Source organism: Dermatophagoides pteronyssinus, unplaced genomic scaffold (genome assembly GCF_027571235.1).
Source record: "Dermatophagoides pteronyssinus isolate colony J.1.1.1.1 unplaced genomic scaffold, Derpt_VIB-CSIC_2022.12 sq0041, whole genome shotgun sequence".
In the NCBI taxonomy this organism is placed as follows: Eukaryota; Metazoa; Arthropoda; class Arachnida; order Sarcoptiformes; family Pyroglyphidae; genus Dermatophagoides; species Dermatophagoides pteronyssinus.
The window spans coordinates 38,544-58,236 of record NW_027461564.1 but is presented as its reverse complement, the minus strand read 5'-3'; the positions used below and the strand labels follow the sequence as shown (position 1 = coordinate 58,236).

Genomic DNA, 19,693 nt, shown 5'->3' with positions numbered 1-19,693 from the left:
GATTTCAATGATAATCATGATTGCCATTTTATTTGATGATATCCAAAATAAATTATCCAGAAAAGGTTAGATATCCAAAGATTCCAAAAATTCCAACATTATCACATGATGATAAGGTGAAATTTTTCTCTCTCTCTTTTGTTTCGTTCCTGGATTGATTTTTTGGCGAAAAAAGCAATAATCAATCAAAATCACGTGTATTGGCATGTTGGAAATTGATTTTTTTTTAAATTTATTTATCGATTTCAAGTTCCAAAATAAAAAAAGAAACAAAAAATTACCATTCAATTAGATAATGAATACGATGATGATCATTTGTTGTTGTTGTTGATGATGATGATTTTTCATTATAAATTGGTAATTTGGTTGGCACATATAATGATTTTTCATTTTTATTATAAGAAAAACCTTTGATTATTGATTCATTTCCATTTACACGAATAGAAATAGGTTCTTCCAGTACCTCAAATATTATAATAGGATCAATATTTTGTGATGTTTTATGTCCTAACCATTCGGATTGAATCAATAATGTATTCTGTAGAAAAAATTTTCAAAAAAACCAATCAATTTAGTTAAAGATAGCATAACATTTTTGTTAGAAAAAAAACTTACATTTTTAGCTTCAAAATTATAGAAATTATATTGACCATTTTTCACTGGATCCAGACTATCACCTGAATCTAAATAAAGAGATCCTTTTGCATATGCAGAAGAATTTTGTCGATCCAATATAACAAATAAGCCAAAATCTATCGAATTCATCAATTTAGTATTTTTTTCTAAATGTTGCAGCGGTATTATGGAACCACCACGAAAAAAAACATAATTAACAAGATCTAATTTATCCTGTATTGTAAAATATTGTCCTTGACTTTTGATTATCAACTGATCCGTTTTCAACCATGTACCTTTTGGTAGATAAACTTTATGCTATAATTATAGTTAAATAAAATGATAAACATTATTTCAAATAAGAATCAAAATTAAGAAAAACAAACCTCTGTTTGATTTGGATATAGAATCGGTGCAATCAAAATTGAATCACCCCACATAAATTGTGTTTCAATTTCATATGAATGTTTATCATCGGGAAATTCAAAAAACATTGGTCGTAATACTGTACCACCATTTTGGTGGACATTATAAAACAATGTATATAAATAGAGCAACAATACATATCGAACATATAATGAACTAACTGCAGCTTTTAATACTGTTCCACCTAATGCAGCTGGATCTTGATCACTTGAATAAATATCATTATGATTACGTGCAAATGTATAGAATGCACCCAGTTGATACCAACGTGTACAAAGTTCAACAGTAGTTGATAGATTAAATCCACAAATATCTGCACCAACCATCGGTATACCGAATAGATTAAAATTCAATATGGATGATATTGACCAACGCATTGATGACCAGTCGGATACAATATCACCATCCCAATGACTAGCCCAATGACCATGTCCTGGTGCTGTTGCCCGAGATAAAATGAATGGACGTTTTTTTAGATTGGTCAATGCACTATTGGTGGGAGAAATTTGAATTTTTAAAATATCCAAAACAAAACACATTGAAAAACTTACGCATTTGTAGCTATTGCTTCAGATAATGAATATAAATTATGTAGATTATAATGTAATTGTTCGTGATAATGTTTTGCTGTCATACACAAAGTCATATATCTTAATGTAAGATTTTCATTTACCATTCCAGGTACATATTGTGGATTTTCATAACGAGATCCTTCTGGACAACCATTTTCTTGACCACTCCAAAAACTTGTTGGTTCATTCATATCGATCCAAGCACCATCAAATTCAATAATTTTATGATATTCTTCAAACATTTTTGACCAATATTTTGTTGCATTTGGATGACTAAAATCCGGCCATACTGTTGTATTTTTATTCCATACTTTTCCCAAAAATAATTGATCGGTTGAATTTTTAATAAATAAATCCATTTCAATACCATAATCATATGGACGATATGATTTTTTCGGTTCACCAGCTGAAATACCACAATCAAACATTGGTATAAATTTCATTCCATTTGCATGTAATACATTATCAATAAAATCAGGTAATTCTTTAAATTGTTTATGATCATATGTAAAATCATTGAATGAATCAAACATATCAATATCAGTCCATTGAACATCTAATGGTACACCTGCTTTAATATTACGCATAAATGTTTCATTTAAATTGGTAAAATTATTATAACCATATCGTGATAGATGAAAACCTAATGACCAAAATGGTGGCATTGCAGGTAAACCAATCAAGTGGTGATATTGTTGAACAACTTGTTCTGGTTTTGGACCAAAAAATACAAAAAAATCCAATATTCCACCAATCGTTCGGAAAGTTATTGCAGGTGATGGTTGTGTTATAATATCCATAGCATTACTATTGAACAGGAAAACACCGCTTGCCGATTTTGATGGACTTTCATCTTCAACAACCAAATAAAATGGATGATTACCATACAAAGCATGATCTGGTCGCGGATATAAACCACTAACCCATTGTGTATAACGTGTCCAATATGTTGATTTACGAAATGGTGCACGATGTTCACCAATACCATATATATAATTTGATGGTAATCGTGTGGTTACCTGAATAAATTGATCCGAATAAATTAATTGAGCCAAATTTATATCGATAATTGATTGATTTGTTTCTAATCTTCGTATGATCAAACGATTATTATCCACAATCGATACATTATATAATAATGATGGTGATGATGATGATGATCGTTTAGGTAGATTAAGTTTCGGTATAGGTACTTCGAATCTATTCGGATCATCATTATCGGTAAATCTTATCCGTACAACTTTATCACTTAATTCTTCAATGTTTACTTTAACATTTTTAATGTCGAATAAAAATCCTGATGATTGTATACGTTTCAAATTCAAAGATAATGATGATGATGATGAATGATCGAAATTTTCCACCCGATATCCAACATAATTTTCACCAAAATAACAGCTTGGTATACCGATTTTCGGTAATATTGGAAGATTTAATGATTGTTGATCGGTGATTGATGAATTTTCAATTTCTTGCCAACAACATTTACGTTCGAGACAATTTTCACGTGAAACAGGTGGATCAGGATGACAATCAATTCGATCTTCATATCGTCCCGAACTACATTTTAATGAATCGATATCATCGAAAGCAAAAACAGTCGAAATAGCAATAAAAACTATGATTGAAAATGGGAAAAATTTTGCCATCATTTTTCGGTTTGAAAAGTAATTTAGTTTTCAAACAATGAATTTCATTTTTAATATCCATGCTTTTTATAATCATCATCATCAACAACGACAACAACAACCAATTGAAACCAATATCCAGAAAAAATATAAAGTGGAATATCGATATATATCAATCGATTGATTGATTGATTGATTAATCGATAATATGTGTCTATCTGTCTATGATGATAAGTGATCAATCGATTGATTTAATTTTTTTTTTATTTTATTTTATCATAACAAAACAATCAAGTTTAATTAAATTTCCATTCAAATTGATAATGAATCTTTTTTGATTTATCATCATTATCATTATTATAAATTGATAATTTTGTTTGTATAATCAACATATTGTTTGTTGTATAAATAAATTGATAATATGGTTTACCATCAAATATTATTGAGGTTGGTTTTCTGTCAATACCAAAAATTTCAAGTACTATTATCGATTGATTTGTTTGATAACCAAGATGTTGAGATTCAATTGTTAATGTATTCTATAAGTAGGTAGATAGTAGAAAAATAGTTGGTCTATTTTTATAATGGATTCTTCATAAAAAACTTACATTTTTAACTTCAAAATTATAGAAATTATATTCGCCTTTTTTCACTGGATCCAAACTATCACCCGAATCTAAATATAATGATCCTTTTGCATTATGGTTCAGGATTTTTTGGATCCAATATAACTACTAGGCCAAAATCTTTTGATTTCATCATTTCGGTATTATTTTGTGGTTCTTGCATCGGTATTATTGAACCACTACGGAAAAATACATAATTAATATCATCCAATGAATCTTTTATGGTAAAATATTGTCCTTGACTTTCGAATGTTTGTCCCATATTATGCCATGTTCCTTTTGGTAGATAAACTTTATTCTGTGGAATAAAAGAAGGGATTATTCTATGAAATAAATTCTTGAAAAACAAAAAAAAACAAACCTCTGTTTGATTTGGATATAGAATCGGTGCAATCAACATTGAATCACCCCACATAAATTGTGTTTCAATATCATACAAATGATCATCATCGGGAAATTCAAAAAACATTGGCCGTAATACTGTACCACCATTTTGGTGGACATTATAAAACAATGTATATAAATAGGGTAAAAATACATAACGATAAATTAATGCACTACGAGCTGTACGAACTACCGTTTCACCTAATGCTACTGGATCTTGATCAATAGCATTATCAACATTATGATTACGAACAAATGAATAAAATGCACCCAATTGATACCAACGACGACAAAGTTCAACAGTTGTATCACCAATAAAACCACAAATATCGGCACCAATCATCGGAACACCGAATAGATTAAAATTCAATATCGATGGTATTGTCCATCTCATCGATGACCAATCCGAAATAACATCACCATCCCAATGACTAGCCCAATGACCATGTCCCGGTGCAGATGATCGTGATATGATGAATGGTCGTTTGTTTAATGTGGTTTTCAATGCTCTTTCAAAGATGGAATAATAAAATGAAAAAAATCAAAGATTAAAGATCAAGATTAAAAAGAAACATCATACTCATTTGTTGCGATTGCTTCTTGAAATCCATATAAATTATGAAGATTATAATGTAATTGATCATTATAATGTCTGGCCGTCATACATAATGTTTTATGTCTTAAAGTAAGACTATCATCAGTCATACCGGGTACATATTGTGGATTTTCAATTTCCGTTTTTGGGCAACCATCGATTTGACCATCATAAAAATTGGATGGTTCATTCATATCGATCCAAGCACCATCAAATTCAATAATTTTATGATATTCTTCAAACATTTTTGACCAATATTTTGTTGCATTTGGATGACTAAAATCCGGCCATACTGTTGATTTACCATTCCATACTTTTCCATTGAAAATTTGTTTTGATGAATTTTTAACAAAAATATCCAATTCAACACCATAATCATATGGACGATATGAATGAGCCGTTTCACCGCTTGAAATACCACAATCAAACATTGGTATAAATTTTTGGCCATTTTTATGTAAAACATTTCGAATAAAATCAGGTAATTCTTTAAATTGTTTATGATTATATGTAAAATCATTATATGAATCAAACATATCGATATCGGTCCATTGAACATCCATTGGAATACCTGCTTGTCTTGTACGCCAATAAGTTTGATTTAAATTGGTAAAATTATTATAACCATATCGACATTGTTGATAACCTAATGACCAAAATGGTGGCATTGCTGGTAAACCAATCAGGTTATGGTATTGTTGTACAACTTGTTCTGGTTTTGGACCAAAAAATATAAAAAAATCTAATATTCCACCAACCGTTCGGAAAGTTATTGCCGGTGATGGTTGTGTTAAAATATCCATAGCATTACTATTGAACAGGAATACACCGCTTGCTAATTTGGTTTTATTTTCAACCATCATATAAAATGGATGTGAACCATACAAAGCATGATCAGATATTGGAACTTGATCACGAGTCCATTGTGTATAACGTTTCCAATCGGTTGTTTTACGAAATGGTTCACGATGTTCACCAATACCATATATATATTTTGATGGTAATTTCGATGTTAGATGAATTAATTGATCGGAATATACCATTTGTGCAAGATTAATATCAAAAATTGATTGATTTGTTTCACGTCTTCGTACAATAAGATGTGAACCACTGATTTCTGTTGAATATAGCCTAGAATTGGATGATTTTGATACTGATGGAATATTTAATTTTGGTGTTGGAACTTCATATCGTTTTTGATTAGCATCAATAAATTTCAAACGAAGTACTTGATCATTCAATTGATGAATTTCAATATTAACATTTTCAATATCTTTGGGGAATCCTGATGGTCGAACACGTTTCAATTTAGTCATTGATAAATCCTCGTCTTTTATATATATTTTTTCAATCTTATAACCAATATAATTTTCACCATAATAACAGCTAGGTACACCAAGATGAGGTAGTGCTCGACTGATTAAATTACCACCATCATCATCAGTGTTATTACCAGCATTCCAACAACAACCACGTTGTTCACAGATTTCTTTCGATATTGGTGGATCAGGATTACAATCAATACGATCTTCATTACGAATTGAATTACATTTCATTGGATCGGAATCCAATGATTGAACTGATGTTGTCCATAACGATACAATCAACAACAGCAAGGAAAATAATCTTCTGGAAGCCATGTTTTTTTTTTGTTTTGTTTGCCAAAGACACAAAGTCAAAAAACAATGGTTATGAATAGAATCTAGAAACAAAAACCAGAGTTTTTATATCGATCAAAAAAAACACTTTGTTTTTCTATCAACAATCAACATATCTTTAAAATCAATGGAAAATTAAATTGTTTTTTATTTATTCTAATTAAGTGGCACTTCAAAGCAACGATGCTGATAAAAATTATCAATTTTTTTAAAAAAATTTACAAGGTTATTTCATATTATACAAATAAGATTTATGCAAACAGAAACAAAAACAGAACAAGTGTTTGGGTGTTTTTTTTATCAAGATAATAAATTCCAATAAATTTGATTTGAAATTTTTTTCATCGAATTTTGTTTCGTATATAATGATAGCTGTAAATTATTGATGGTTAATGTATGACGAATTTTATCATATTTAAAATTGGAGGGATCAATTTTTTGATTATCATCAATTGAAATTGATTTTGGTTTTCGATAAAATCCAACCAAAATTATTTCATCAATAATTAATTTTGTTTGATAGCCAAGATGTTTTGATTCGATTGATAATTTTTGCTATTTTGAAAAACAATTAAAAACAAAAACAAAAACAAAATTATCAGTCAGGTAAGATTAATTAATTTGGAAAAAAAATACTTACATTTTTTACTTTAAAATCATATAGATTATAATGTCCAAGCTCGACAGTATCAATATCATCACCTGAATCCATAAATAATGATCCAATGGCATCTGATTGTTCATTTTCTAACACAATCAACAAACTAAATGGTTCTTGCCTGGTTGATTCTGTTGTTATATTTGGTTTCTGTATTGGTATAATTGATCCAGAACGATAATAAACACTTGGATATGTTGGTAATGCAGGCATTGATATAAATTCACCACGTCCTTCGATTCGTTGATAATCACTGATAAAATACCATGTTCCTTTGGGAAAATATACATCAATCTTTGTGATTGAGGAATGAGAAAAAAAAACAAAAAATGATTAACATTTGAAATTAAATTCACAAAATAAAATACCTTTTTCTGATTTGGTAATAAAGCCGGTGCAATCATCATCGAACTACCCCACATAAATTGTGTATCAATTTTATAGGAATTTTGATCGCCAGGAAATTCAAAAAATAATGGTCGTAATACTGTACCACCATTCTGGTGAACATTATAGAATAATGTATATAAATATGGCAGATGTGCATAACGAACTAGCAAAGCATATTTTGCTGCTTGTATTACATATGGTCCTAATGCAGCTGGATCTTGATCAATAGCATCATCTGTATTATGATTACGTGCAAATGTATAGAATGCACCCAATTGATGCCAACGTGCACATAATTCTTCAGTTGTATTACCATTAAAACCGCAAATATCAGCACCAACCATCGGTATACCGAATAGATTAAAATTCAATATGGATGATATTGACCAACGCATTGATGACCAATCCGATACAATATCACCTGTCCAATGATGACCAAAATGTCCATGTCCTGGTGCAGTTGATCGTGATATTATGAATGGACGTTTATTTAATGTAGTTTTCAGTGCTCTTCATTATGGTGAAATAGAAAAAAAAATCAAAGATTAAAAAATAAAAAAGCAAATGAAATAAAACATACTTATTTGTTATGATTGTTTCTTGTAATCCATATAAATTATGAAGATTATAATGTAATTGATCATTATAATGTCTAGCTGTCATACATAATGTTTTATGTCTTAAAGTCAGACTATCATCAGTCATACCAGGTGTATATGGTGGTAATTCAAAATTATTATTTCGTGGACAACCAAAACGAAGTTGACCATCAACAAAATTTGATGGTTCATTCATATCGATCCATGCACCATCAAATGAAATCTGTTGATGATAATCCGAAAACATTTTTGTCCAATATTTTGTTACGTTTGGATGGAAAAAATCTGGCCATACTGTTGATTGTCTATTCCATACTTTTCCAATAAAAATTTGTTTTGATGAATTTTTAATAAAAATATCCAATTCAACACCATAATCATATGGTGGATATGAACCTGTTGGTGATTCACTAGCAGATATTCCTGGATCAAACATCGGTACGAATTTCATACCATTTTTATGTAAAACATTATCAATAAAATTGGGTAAACCTTTAAAATGTTTTTCATCATATGTAAAATCATTTGCTGAGGTCATCATATCAATATCAGTCCATTGAACATCAATTGGAATTTCAACTTCAAGATTTCGATTAAATGTTGCCATTAAATTAGTTAAATTACGATAACCAAATCTTGATAAATGAAAACCTAATGACCAATATGGTGGTATTGTTGGTAACCCGATTAATCGATGATATTGTTGTACAACTTGTTCTGGTTTTGGACCAAAAAACAAGAAAAAATCTAAAATACCACCAATCGTTCGAAAAGTTATTGCAGGTGATGGTTGTGTTATAATATCCATAGCATTACTATTGAACAGGAATACACCACTTGCAGGTTGTTTATCATTCAATTCTTCAACAGATAAATAAAATGGATGTGAACCATATAATGATGAATCTGGTATTGGATATTGATCACGATTAAATAATGTATAACGTTTCCAATTGGTTGATTTACGAAACGGTTCACGATGTTCACCAATACCATATATAAATTCTGATGGTAATCCAGTTGTCAGTTGTATAAATTGATCTGAATATATCAGCAATTGAAGATTAACATTAAATATTGATTGTCCATTTGAACGACGTTTGATAATTAGATTAGAATCCTGTAATTCAATTGAATATAATTTTGTTGAATCATCAACCATTTGAGTAGGGATATTCAATTTAGGTATAGGTACTTCAAAACGTGGATTATGTAAATCAGTAAATTTTATACGTAAAATTTCATCCGTTAATTCATAAATTTCTAATTGAACATGCGGAATATCATTGGGGAAACCTGATGGCCTCATTCGTTTCAGATGAATAAAATAATGTCCATTTTCCGATTGATTTTCAACAATTTTATAACCATTATAATCGATTGGATTAAAATAACAAAATGGTATATTGATTGGTGGTAATGATGTTTCAGATTTTTTCATATCATGTGATAAAAATTCTGAATATATTCGATCAATTGGATTCCAACAACAACCACGTTTTTCACATACTTCTTTTGATATTGGTGGATCGGGATTACAATCAATACGTTCGGCTGGTTCGATTGATTGACATTGTTCTAAACTTTGCATTTTATTTGCCCATATTTGTTCATCCAACAATTTTATTGAATCATTTTGTACATTTTGATAATAACGAATAAAACCAATAATTGAAAATAGCAATAAAATCGAAGAGAATAATATTATCAAACCAAGTAATATTTGTGTTAATTTTTTACGAACATTTTGATTTTGTAAACGTTGTTTATTTAGAAAATTTAACAATGATTTTTGATTCGGATAATATAATGTATCACGATTAAATAATTCAACATTATCCAAATCCAAAATTGATTCAAATTCAGGATCATTTTGAAATTTTTGATGTTGAAATTGTGAATATGACATTTTTCTTTTCTTCTTCTTCGTTTTTTTTACCCAAAACAAAAATAGAAACGCAGCGAATCAATCAATACAAATGAATCATTGTTTTTAAATGGCGTACAATTTAGGATGACATCAAAAAATCAATTATCAATTGTGTACAAAATCATCATCATCATCATTATTTCACAAAGAAAAGAAATTAAAAGATTGTTTTGGTTTTGTTGCCTTGGTTTCGCCAGAAATAAAAAAATCACAAAAAAAACAAATCCAAAAACAATATTAGATTGCTGGGCGTTGTTTCGGCTGCTACCGATGATGATGATGATCATTTATTTACCGTTTGTTTTTTTTGTGGTGAAAAAAGACATTGTTTGTTTTGTTTTGTTTTGCTTTGTTTAAGCAACAAAATATTTGTCAATCAATCACATTTTACCATAAGAAAATCATTGATGATCATCATTATCTAATCTGATCAACACATAAATCTTAATCACAATATTAAAAACTTGATTTTGCTTTTTTTTGGGGGGGGTTTGGATTTCACCGTTATTGCATCAAATGATGATGATCATCAGCTGTTTTTTGGAAAAAAAATGATTATTTTTAGCTCAAAACGAACAGACCAAACAAACAAGTGTGTGTGTGTGTGTGTGAAAACAGTCATGCGCACAATCTGGAAAATGGATTTTTTTTGTTTCATCCAAAAATTGGAAACAATTTTTTTTAAAATGAAAATGAGGACATTGTTTTTTTTTAACACAGGACAGGACACTAAAACCGATAATGAAACTGTCAACGATGACAATAGGGTATAGTTGTTGTTGCTGTCAGTTTAATGACAACTTTGAAATTTAAAACAAAACAAAAAAAAACTACCGGAATTTGTTTATCAATCAATTTCGAAAACTAAGAAGAAGAAAAAGTTTAAAATTGATTTTTTTTTCCACTAAATGAATGAATGAATGAAAGATAAGACAAGTAGCACTTGAAGAAGAAAAAAAAATCTGTTTTGTAAATTAATTTCATCGAATGAATGAATGAAAAAATGATTTATTATCGACCGGTGATGATGATGATAATAATAAGGGCAAACAGGCTAGGTAAGCCGGTAAAGCCAAGACTAAGGCAGCTAAGTTGATTTTTTTTATCTTCTTATTAGCCATTATATTTCATCAATCATAAACATCTTCTGTGTTGGACAAAAATCATTGAACAACCAAAAAAATCTAAGCTGATTAAATAATAAATTTTCGGAAAGTTTCTCTAATTCTTTTCAACAACAAATATTATCTGCTAATTTTTTTAGATTTAAAGTTTTCAAAAAAAACTTGAAAAATCAACCAAAAAACCAACAAAATCAAAAATCCATTGACAAAATAAACTTCCTGGATTTTTGAAATAAAAAAAAATTTATTTCATTTTTTTTGTACTTGAAAAAAACCTAATCTTTTCCATTGAAGAAATGTTGTGATAATTTTGCAAATAATGGCTTCTTCTTCTTCGTCGTCGTCGTTTTATTTTCGAGGTCGACATTTATTTTGAAGTCACAGAAATCTTACCTGGTGAACTTGACAGCCAAAAAAAAACTTCCGAAAATCCTTTTTTTTCTTCATCTTCAAATCGAACATTTTCTGAAAAAGACATTGAAAAAGACAATCGAAAATAACGACGATGATAACGATGATAATGGTGGTGGTGATGATGGTTTAATAGAGTTCAGGTGGATAACGATGGTTACCCAAACACACAAACATACAAAGGCCATTTTCATCTTTAAGTTTTCCATTTACCTGTAAGGTGGTTTACTTTGACCATAATTTGATAATGATGCTAACTTGGTTGTTAAATAAAAAAATAATGTTTTTTTTTATCATCCAAAACGTTGATGATGATTATCAATTTAATAAAAAAACGTTATGTAATTTTCAAAGTTATAATTTTTTCTTTTCTTTTTTTTTGCATATTTAATTATCATATTTCATCATTTGCAAATTAACTCTTTGATGTCACACACACACAATAGACGATGATTATGATGATAATCTCTCGCATAACCCATATATTTAGCTTAGTTTTTGGTAAGTTTCTTGATCCAATTTTGTAATTACAGAAACCAATGATGATGATGATGAATTGATAAAAATTGGTTTGTATGGAATTGAGAAAAATTAGATCAACAACAACAAAAAACCGATTAAATCTATTGTTTTGTTTTGGTTGAACATTTGAAGATGATGATAAAGATAATGGTAAATTTGTAGGCGTCATCAAATCTTCTTTTTTTGGATGAATGAATGAAAACATCTTTTAAAGTCAAAGGGTGTATATGGATTATATTTTATTGTTTTGTTTAGTTTTTAAAAAAGTTTTTTTCCAATTTAATTTTGTTCAAAGATAATCTTTTCTTTTATTTTCTTCCGATTGGTTGTTGATTACTTATTATCCATTAACGATATTGACAATGAAAATATCAAAACCGAAAATTGCATTCAAAGATTTATGCCTTGAATGTTGTTAATGTGTTAAAAAAACTAAAAAAATAACAGGATTATGGTTGAAGGAAATTAGATTTTCTAGTTTTGTTTCCTTTTCTCTCCATCTCTCACCATGTTTATCATCATTATCAAAATATTTTCCCAGTACACCACCATCATCATCATTACAATTCATATGTGTAACATCTTTGTTTTGTGTGATGCAGGGTTAAGAAAACAAAACAAAAAAATCTTAATCTACCCAAATTGGTATCAACCAAAAAAAAGGGTGGATATAGAACAAAGAAAAAAAAATGATCACAAAAGTTGGTCATCAGGTCAGTGGGGACAAATATAAAAATCATCATCATTATTTCAGCTTGAAAATTCTTTAGTGGTGGACATTATTATTTTAAAATTTTTAAAAAATTCATTTAAATTTTTTTAAATTTTTTTAAAATTGAAAAAAAAATTTTAATTTAAAATCGTGAATTACAAGTTTTGTTTTGATTTGATTTTGATTTAGTCATTTTGCATAACAATGAATTTTATTCTTAATTTGAATGAATTTTCTAGTCTTTGCCAGGTTAATCAAACAGGTAAATTGATGCTACACTGCATCGGTGGTGGTCGGTTCCGCCACAAAGCGAAATAGCAAAAAGAAAAAATCAGAGCAGCCAGGTAAAATGTTTAAAAAGATTAATGAAATTTGATGACGATGTTGTTGTTGTTGTTGTTGCTGGTGGAAATACCAATCAAGCTGTCAAAAAAAAAGAGAAGAAAGAGAAAAAACGTCCATTTTGATTAATAGTTTGTGGAAAATTGCTTTAATTTATTTGAAGAATGAAAGAAAAAAACAAAATTCATTTAAATTAAAAATAGATCACCACCATTATCAAGAAGTAGAAGAAAATTTCATTTCTGTTAAAATTAAAATAAACGTGAATTCTAAATATGTTTTTTTTCGTTCAAACAAATTCTTGTTGTTGTTGAATAAAGTAAAGTAAATAAAGTGTTTTTTCTTGGAAAATTTCTTATTCAAAATATTCTTTGCTTGTTTTTCTTTTCTTCTTTTGGTACAAAAACATCAATTTACATCAAATTACATTACAAAACATAAAATTGAAAGATTGAATTATTTTCAATAATAACATTATTATGTTTTTTTCACTTTAAAAATTTCTTTCTTGTTTCTCCTTTTTCTGGTCGGTCGAATCATTTCATCAGGTTTTATCCATTCATCAAATTGTTCACCTGTCATCATACCTAATTTGATTGCTGTATCTTTTAAACGAGCATCTTCTTTATATGCTGTTCTGGCTAGTAATGCAGCTTGATCATAACCAATATAAGGATTTAATGCTGTCGCCAGCATTAAACTATTTTGCATTAATTGTTTAATACGTTTTTCATTTGGACGAATATGATCAATACAATTCAAACGAAATGATTGAATTGAATCAGTTAATAACCTGGATGAACGTAAGATATTTGCAATTATCATTGGTTTAAAAACATTCAATTGAAAATGACCTTGCATACCACCAATTGTAACAGCTAAATGATTACCTTGAATTTGTGCACAAATCATTGTCATTGATTCTGATTGTGTTGGATTAATTTTACCGGGCATTATTGATGAACCTGGTTCTAATTCTGGAAGCGATAATTCACCCAGTCCTGAACGTGGTCCACTTGCTAACCAACGAATGTCATTAGCAATTTTATTCAAACTACATGCTAAAACATTAAATACACCAGATAATTCAACCATAACATCATTCGATGATAATGCTTCAAATTTATTTGGTGCTGGACGAAAATTTAATCCAGTTATTCGGGAAATTTCTTCGCAAACATCATGATCAAAACCTTCGGGTGAATTTAACCCAGTTCCAACAGCCGTACCACCAATGGCCAAATAATAGATTCTGGGTTCTAATACTGATTTTATACGATCAATACTGAATTTGATTTGTTGTGAATAAGCGGAAAATTCCTGACCAAGTGTTAATGGTGTTGCATCTTGCAAATGTGTACGGCCAATTTTAATGATATTTACAAATTCCATTTGTTTTGTTAACAAAGATTTATATAGCTGTTCTAATGCTGGTAATAGTTTTCCATTTAATTCTAATGCAATGGCAATATGCATTGCAGTTGGAAATGTATCATTTGATGATTGTGATCGATTACAATGATCATTTGGATGAATTTTGACGGTTTTCTCATCAGCATTATTATCATTAAGAATTTTCATTGCTAAATTTGCTAAAACTTCATTACAATTCATATTGGTATGTGTACCGCTACCAGTTTGCCATATTATCAATGGAAATTCATGTTTCATGTCAATTTTTTGTTCATCCAGGATTATATCACAAGCTTGTTGAATTGCCTTAGCTCGTTGTTCATCCAAATCACCATTCAATTGATTTACATAGGCACATGCTTTTTTTAATAAAATAAATGCACGAATCAGTTCTTTTGGCATTTGTTCCGGATTCCAATCCATTGTACCAATACGAAAATTATTTAATGAACGTTGTGTTTGTGCACCATATAAACGATTCGCTGGTACTCGTACAATACCTAAGGTATCTTTTTCTTCACGATAATCCATTGATTTCGAAGAACAAGTTGAATCCGTTGAACCCGAAGAAGAAATTGTTTGTTTTTTCATCATCATTGATGTTTGATTGTTTTGTTTATCGAAAAATTTTCTACCGAATTCTCGAAAATATTGTTTCATTTGATAATTGTTTAATCGATTTCTAGTGGCAAAATTTCGATAAAACAGCAATAAACCAATTGAACGCTGAAACATTTTTGCTGTTGTTGAACAGAAAAAATCTCTGCAAAATTGAATATTTCATCACAGGATTTGCGAGAAAAAAATTGACCGAAATTTTTCCCGAATTTTTTAAATTTAAATTGAATTTCATTTGATTTTGGTTTGGTTTATTTTTTCGATTTCAAATACAATAAAATCAATATATTTTCCATCGATTTTACAATCGATTAGGCTGAATAAAATGAGAGAGAATTTACCCGAAAAAACAACTCCAAAAACTGATCAGGAGATCATCATCATCATTTCAATCAATCAATCAATCGATTGATCCGTGATCATTTTTTCTTCTTCACCCGTTTCACCTGTTGTTGTCGTCTATGATTTCTTTCATTTGAACACATTTCTCCAAAATCGAACAATTGTTATTCTTGTTTAACTCTGTTATTTTTTTTTTCGATTTAACGAAAAATTTCCAAAGATATCAAGGTCATGATCATTGATGATTTGGTTTTTTTCTCCCCGAATTTAAAACATTTTATAATTTAAATTCAAAACGTAACGAACAAAAAAAAACAAGGAAGAGAAATTTTCTATGTCAATTCCTGAATTGATATTTGCGTGTGTGTGTGTGTGTTTGGTTGGTTGGTTGGGTGATCTGAAAATATCAATCAAAAAAAAAAAAAAAAAAAATCCGAACAGCAACAACAAATTGATGACAACCGAATCAATGAACAACAACAACAGATCAATGTTGATTTCAATGTGAAAATCAATGTTTTTTTCACAACAACAAACATAATATTCATCATGTTCTCACTTAAAAATCATCAATTCGGCTTTGAAGGAGTTTTCTAAGGGAAGAAAATTATGGGTTTTGAATTTTTTTTTCTAAAATAAATAAATAAAATCAATGGAGATATTCATTTATGGATGTTGATGCGATTTGTTCTGTTTTTTCCCATAATTACATTATTAAAACACTTATGCAAAAAAACAATCGATTAATCGATTATTGATTTTCGATTAATCGATTATCTCATATTAAAATTTTCAAAAATTTTCCCGGTAAACTGATACACCTGGATAATGTTACCCAAATGTCAAGGTGACAATCCATCAGGTAATGATGATGATGACAAACCGATTGACCTGAGAACAAGAAACATTTTTGTTTGTTTGTCTTCTTGGTGGTGTTTTTCCTATCTAATTCGTTTTCCAGATGACCTGTTTGTTTGTTTGTTTGTTTGAAATTTTCAATTCAATTCATTTCATTCAAATTTTTCGCTTTGTTCAGGAACTAAATTGATCAACTACAACGAACAAAAAATTCAATGTCAATGAATGAAATGTCATCATCATTGAATGTTTTTTTCTGTTTGTTTTTGCTGTTGTTGTTTGTTTGGTTTGTCTAAAATAAATTATTCATTTGATTGGTGACAATTGAATTGATTTTTTCTATTATTATCATTTCTTTTCAACAACAGCAAAAAAAAATCAATCAAATCATCATCATCATCATCATCATTGAATAAAACTTCCAGGAAATTTTCTTGTTGCTATTCTGATGATTACTTTGTTAATGATTTGGGATTGTTCTCTTCTGGAAAATTGTTTTAATTTTCATTATCAAAGTCATCATTGGAAGAAACAAAGACAAAGATCAATTTGATTTAATTTCATTAATACGGTGGTGGTGGTGATGAAAAATCGATGACTCTTGACGAAGACCATCATCATCATGATCAACGTCTCACGATTTTCAAGATGTTAATCTTGATGATGACGATCATTATCATCATCAAAAATGTCTTCAAAGATTCAACCACACATGAACATTTCAAAGAAGATAAATGAATGGATGATCTTCAGCCTATGTGTGTGTGTGTTGACATAAGATTTAAAAGAAAAAAAGGAATGATGATTATGATGGACACATGTTTCTAAATGATGATAATGATGATTATGGGAATAAATCATATCTGTATGTTTTTTTGGATTCATTTACAACCCTTTTTTCGTCTATTTAATAAGCGATTAACAACAACAGCAACAGTGAAGAAAAAAAAACATTTTTTCTTTCATCAAATTTATCATCAGAAACAAAAAAAATCTTATTTTACTTCTTGCTTTTATTATCCATATTTTTTCTTCGCATCGATGATTTTTTGGATTTCTTTTATCCAAATGATAATGACAATGAAATCGGACACACATTCACATTGAGAGAGAGAGAGAGAAGAAAATTCTCAAATTTATTATGATTATCATCATCATTCGTTCGTCTGTCTACCTGTCTAATTGCTCCAGTGTTGTTGATGGTGAATGGTAAAGAAGAAAAATTGATCAAATTGATCAAATGGTGGTGGTGGCCACACACACATACACGCAACAACAACAACAATAAATTATCCGAGTCTTTTGAAGATTATTTTCATTTTTTTTCAATGAAAAAAATATGTAACCATGACATTGTCGAATTTCATAATCATCATCATCATTCCTTCGAACAAATCGGTAATCATAATGATAATGATGATGATGTATATAGGATTGAACATTGTCTGCGTCTACCTGTGTGTTTGCAGGTAATAATTATTATTACTTTGATTTTATTTTGTAACATTTTTTTGATTAATGTTTTTCTTTTGGTTTTCGGTAATGAATTTATCAAAATGTTTTCTGCTGTTGTTTCGATTATGGTTGATTAATCTGTGTTCGAGTAGGTAATGTGTGATTCCGGAAATTGTTTTATTGTTTTTTTTTCTCATCTTGATTGATTTTTGAGTTTTGAGTTTTTAATTAGTTCAAAAGTTAATTATTAATTTACCTGCTTTTCTTGAAATAAATAGTGTTTTGATTGATTGGATTTTTTATTTTGTTTTCCTTTATCTGATCTGATTGAATTGGACCATTGATTTGTTTTTGCTTCTGCTGGAAAACAATTACGGTTATTTAAATTTTTTTTCTGATTAACGATCGGATATCGATTACAAACAACAACAGGTGAAATGGATTCGATTTGATTTTTTTGTTGTTTCGTTTTCTTGTTTTTGCTTTTTTTTCTGGTCACTTATGACAACAACGATCGAATTGCTTGATTATTTAACATGATATTCTAATTTGTTCAACAGAAAAAAAGTTTTTCAGAAAAAGTTTTCGAAGAAAAATTTCAAAAAAACCAAAAAAAAATTCCCACGTTAAGCAATGAAGAAGAAAATTCAAAATGATTAAGTTTTTTTTCTTCTTCTTTCATTTGACAAGTCTGTCAACATTCGTAGAAAAAAACGACAACAACAAAATGATTAGAGTAACATGGTAAAGATTTTCATAGAATCTTTACTGTTTTTTCACATAATCCTAAATTTGAATTTTTTTGCATCAATCAATACTGTCCACAGTGACATATCTGACACTGACATTGACATATGATGATAATGATGATCAATGATAATTTTAAGGCTGGAAATTATGAATGAATGAAAATTGTTGACCGCCGTTTCGGTTAAAAAAAAGTGTAATGTAAATTGGTTTTTCGTTCATTTTTTTTTCGCAGTGACAAATATTTTAACACCATCATGGACATCATCATCATCATCATCGTTGATGTTTGGTTAAGACATTTTCGATGACAAGCATTACGCAACCGGTAAATGTCCTATTACATCATCATCACTGACATTACCTGAAGAACCGAGACAGGTGAAAAATAGAAATAAATTTACAATTTTCATTTTTTTTACAAAAAATCTTTTTCCTACTCTCTTTGTCCATTTTATTTTGTTTGTTTGCAAAAAGATTTTTTTTTCATATTCAAAATAATAATGATGATGATGATTACAATGGTTGTGGTTGTTTGGTTATATCCAAGATAACAAAGATGAAGAGAAAAATACACAGGTAACTTTAGGTAACCCTACCCCCTTTCAGTCAATGATGTTCACACATCTTGTTTCTCTCTTTCGGTTTCTTTTCTTATGGTTGGTTGTTTTTTTTCTCTTCCTTTTCTTTTTGATGATGATGATGGTAGTTTTTACCTTTTGGAGAAAGAGTGAGTTGATCATGATGAATTTCTGGTTGATGATAATAGGTTTTCATTTTGGCCATTTTTATTCATTCATTCATTCATTCATTGTTTGATTCAGCTACCGACGTTTTCAAAGAAAAGTTTTGAGAAATTTTCCCGGGAATTTCGCAATATCTTTTCAAATATTTTCCTATCTGTGTATATCATCATCAATCGATCGATCGATCGATAAATGTAAATCAATAATCATCATCATTATCATTATTCATTTGCTTTTGTTTTAATCGATAATTGTTGAATTTCGTTTTCCCTTGTCATCATCAAAACTAACTAAATTCCTGATTGATTTTTTTTTCTCATTG

General features: G+C 29.1%; 4 protein-coding genes across 4 annotated transcripts; all 4 read right to left on the bottom strand.

The window, feature by feature from the left end:
* Nucleotides 1–200: 200 nt before the first annotated feature.
* On the bottom strand, nucleotides 201–3,326 carry LOC113797543 (lysosomal alpha-glucosidase-like). Its single transcript, XM_075823934.1, has 4 exons — nucleotides 1,593–3,326; nucleotides 1,002–1,530; nucleotides 616–933; nucleotides 201–538 (listed from the first exon to the last, which is right to left on the bottom strand). Exons 1-4 carry the CDS (start codon nucleotides 3,263–3,265, stop codon nucleotides 278–280), a joined length of 2,781 nt encoding a protein of 926 aa, XP_075680049.1. The 5' UTR covers nucleotides 3,266–3,326; the 3' UTR covers nucleotides 201–277.
* A 161-nt stretch (nucleotides 3,327–3,487) lies between these two features.
* Nucleotides 3,488–6,560, bottom strand: LOC113797548 (lysosomal alpha-glucosidase-like). Its single transcript, XM_027347951.2, is given in 5 exon segments — nucleotides 3,488–3,780; nucleotides 3,850–3,945; nucleotides 3,947–4,165; nucleotides 4,229–4,760; nucleotides 4,832–6,560. Coding segments are annotated over 5 exon segments (2,745 nt in total). The 5' UTR covers nucleotides 6,487–6,560; the 3' UTR covers nucleotides 3,488–3,537.
* A 68-nt stretch (nucleotides 6,561–6,628) lies between these two features.
* Nucleotides 6,629–10,645, bottom strand: LOC113797547 (lysosomal alpha-glucosidase-like). The gene is made up of 4 exons (XM_027347950.2): nucleotides 8,133–10,645; nucleotides 7,531–8,062; nucleotides 7,145–7,456; nucleotides 6,629–7,059 (listed from the first exon to the last, which is right to left on the bottom strand). Exons 1-4 carry the CDS (start codon nucleotides 10,058–10,060, stop codon nucleotides 6,805–6,807), a joined length of 3,027 nt encoding a protein of 1,008 aa, XP_027203751.2. The 5' UTR covers nucleotides 10,061–10,645; the 3' UTR covers nucleotides 6,629–6,804.
* A 2,676-nt stretch (nucleotides 10,646–13,321) lies between these two features.
* On the bottom strand, nucleotides 13,322–15,354 carry LOC113797544 (fumarate hydratase class II-like). The gene has a single exon (XM_027347948.2). It carries the CDS (start codon nucleotides 15,338–15,340, stop codon nucleotides 13,670–13,672), a length of 1,671 nt encoding a protein of 556 aa, XP_027203749.2. The 5' UTR covers nucleotides 15,341–15,354; the 3' UTR covers nucleotides 13,322–13,669.
* Nucleotides 15,355–19,693: the final 4,339 nt, after the last annotated feature.

Excerpts from the sequence above, each read along its gene's own strand:
- LOC113797543 (XM_075823934.1), bottom strand. The coding sequence starts at position 3,265 with ATGATGGCAAAATTTTTCCCATTTTCAATCATAGTTTTTATTGCTATT. Across the intron at positions 1,531-1,592 it reads GAAGCAATAGCTACAAATGC|TGCATTGACCAATCTAAAAA; the intron begins GTAAGTTTTTCA and ends TCCCACCAATAG. Across the intron at positions 934-1,001 it reads TATATCCAAATCAAACAGAG|CATAAAGTTTATCTACCAAA; the intron begins GTTTGTTTTTCT and ends CTATAATTATAG.
- LOC113797547 (XM_027347950.2), bottom strand. The coding sequence starts at position 10,060 with ATGTCATATTCACAATTTCAACATCAAAAATTTCAAAATGATCCTGAA. Across the intron at positions 8,063-8,132 it reads GAAACAATCATAACAAATAA|AGCACTGAAAACTACATTAA; the intron begins GTATGTTTTATT and ends ACCATAATGAAG. Across the intron at positions 7,060-7,144 it reads ATGATTTTAAAGTAAAAAAT|CAAAAATTATCAATCGAATC; the intron begins GTAAGTATTTTT and ends TTTTCAAAATAG.
- LOC113797544 (XM_027347948.2), bottom strand. The coding sequence starts at position 15,340 with ATGTTTCAGCGTTCAATTGGTTTATTGCTGTTTTATCGAAATTTTGCC.